At 50.8% G+C, this 1,645-nt stretch overlaps 1 protein-coding gene across 1 annotated transcript in view; it reads right to left on the bottom strand.

Moving 5' to 3' along the window:
* The window catches only part of Plxna4 (plexin A4), a 446,676-nt gene that overhangs the window by 41,456 nt on the left and 403,575 nt on the right, over positions 1-1,645 (bottom strand). The window contains exon 21 of the mRNA XM_004626540.2: positions 916-1,058. Within this exon, the coding sequence (XP_004626597.1) occupies positions 916-1,058 (143 nt within the window). The remainder of the gene's footprint in view (positions 1-915; positions 1,059-1,645) is intronic.

Below are 1,645 nucleotides of genomic sequence, written 5' to 3'. Positions count from 1 at the left end.
AAGGACCAAGAACCACAAGGCAGGCCACTGCCACGGCACCCCAGAGGTCGGCGCTCGGCTTGGTGGCTGACAGTGAGCATGCTGGAGTTCCACTGCCTGGGATCGACACTTTGTTCGGTCCCCAGTAGATGTACACCCACAGACAACCACTGAACTTCTCTGTCCCCTTAGTTTTGACATCTACAAAGTGGGCTCACCAGCTCCGAAAGCCCCCGAATGAGTTCACACAAAGTGTCTAAAAGCCATAGGGGAATTTTACTAACAGTCAACTAATACTGATCATTCCTGAGGATTATCATTTGCTCTCTTTTCCTCATTTGTATTTTTCACTTTTCTCTGGTATTTATCTTCATAAGCCGTTCTAAAGCCCTTTCAGAACAAGGCATAATATGAATATATGCATAAGCCAGATACCATGCTAGACAGTAAGTGGGATAAAATGCTGAGGAGATGAGGTCCCTGCTGTTAAAAAGACTGTTAGGTTTTATCATTCACATTTCCACCTCCCTTCCCTGCACATTGCTTATCTTTTCCAACTAGGCACCAAGTGGCAAAATCCCTTATATATTTATTGAGACCAACTAAACAGTAAGATCCTTTCTAACATGGCTTCTTAAACAAGGTCCATGAACTCCCTACATTTCTTGCTTCTGTGTATGGGCAAATTTTACTGGAGAGAGTCCTTAAAGCCCATTTCTCTCAAAGAACTGTATGACCCCAAGACCTGAAGTGCTACTACTCACATGTCTGCTCTGATGGTCCCTGGCTGGGCCCCGTCTTCTGAAGAACTGGCTTCTACCCATAAGTGAGGGGACTTGGGCCCTGGTGTGCTCTCTCCCTGGCCTCAGCTTTCTCACCAACATGCTGCCAACATGCTTCCCTACCCTGACTCCAGCAGGGGCTGCCACCTCTCACCTCAAGGTCCCGGAGCACAGGGTGGTCCTCAATGCCTGGGAACAGCACCCGCATGGTGTAGGTCCTGTAGTCCAGGAAGGGGATCCCGGCTCCGTCCAAGTCACTGGTCAGCTCATGGATGTCTGTCTGCAGCTCGGCAAAAGCTAGCACAAAGAGAAGGCCATGAGACTTCTGGGGAGGGGAGAGGTGCGAGAACGACTGGGCCGAAAGGTGTTTGCGCTGGCGGGCATGCATAGCGCAAGGAAGCCTGTCTGGGGCTGTCTGCCTTTCCAGGGGCAGAGGGCTGGCAAGTCTGTCCACAGTCTTGGGCTGTGGCTCAGGCAGATGATGTTCCCCACCTCAAGAAGAAAGGCTTTGGTTGGCAGCCAGGGGTGGGAGGGAGGACACAGAGGAAAAGGAGGAGAGTAGAGACTGCAGGGTGCATCTGTACTTGGTGCTGTGTGTGCACCAGGTTTTCTTATGGTACTTAAGAACAATTTCTTCTGGTAAAGGGAGAAAGTTTGAAGGCCCAGTTCTGGAGCAGGCAGTTCACTGGTACCGTCAAAGTGCCAAATGGGGCTGGGATGGAGGGACTGAGACCAGCGTCTTCTTCTACATAGATACACAAAGTATATCTTTGTCCTTCCTACACAAGGCGGTGTTACCCGCTGAATTTCAATCTGCACATGAGCCCTGCTGTCTGTGGGGGCAGCTCAGGCCTCCAGCTGTACACATGGCCAGATCCCAGCTG

This window comes from Octodon degus, unplaced genomic scaffold (assembly GCF_000260255.1).
Source record: "Octodon degus isolate 3935 unplaced genomic scaffold, OctDeg1.0 scaffold00015, whole genome shotgun sequence".
NCBI lineage: Eukaryota > Metazoa > Chordata > Mammalia > Rodentia > Octodontidae > Octodon > Octodon degus.
This window is presented reverse-complemented; position numbering and strand designations above follow the sequence as displayed.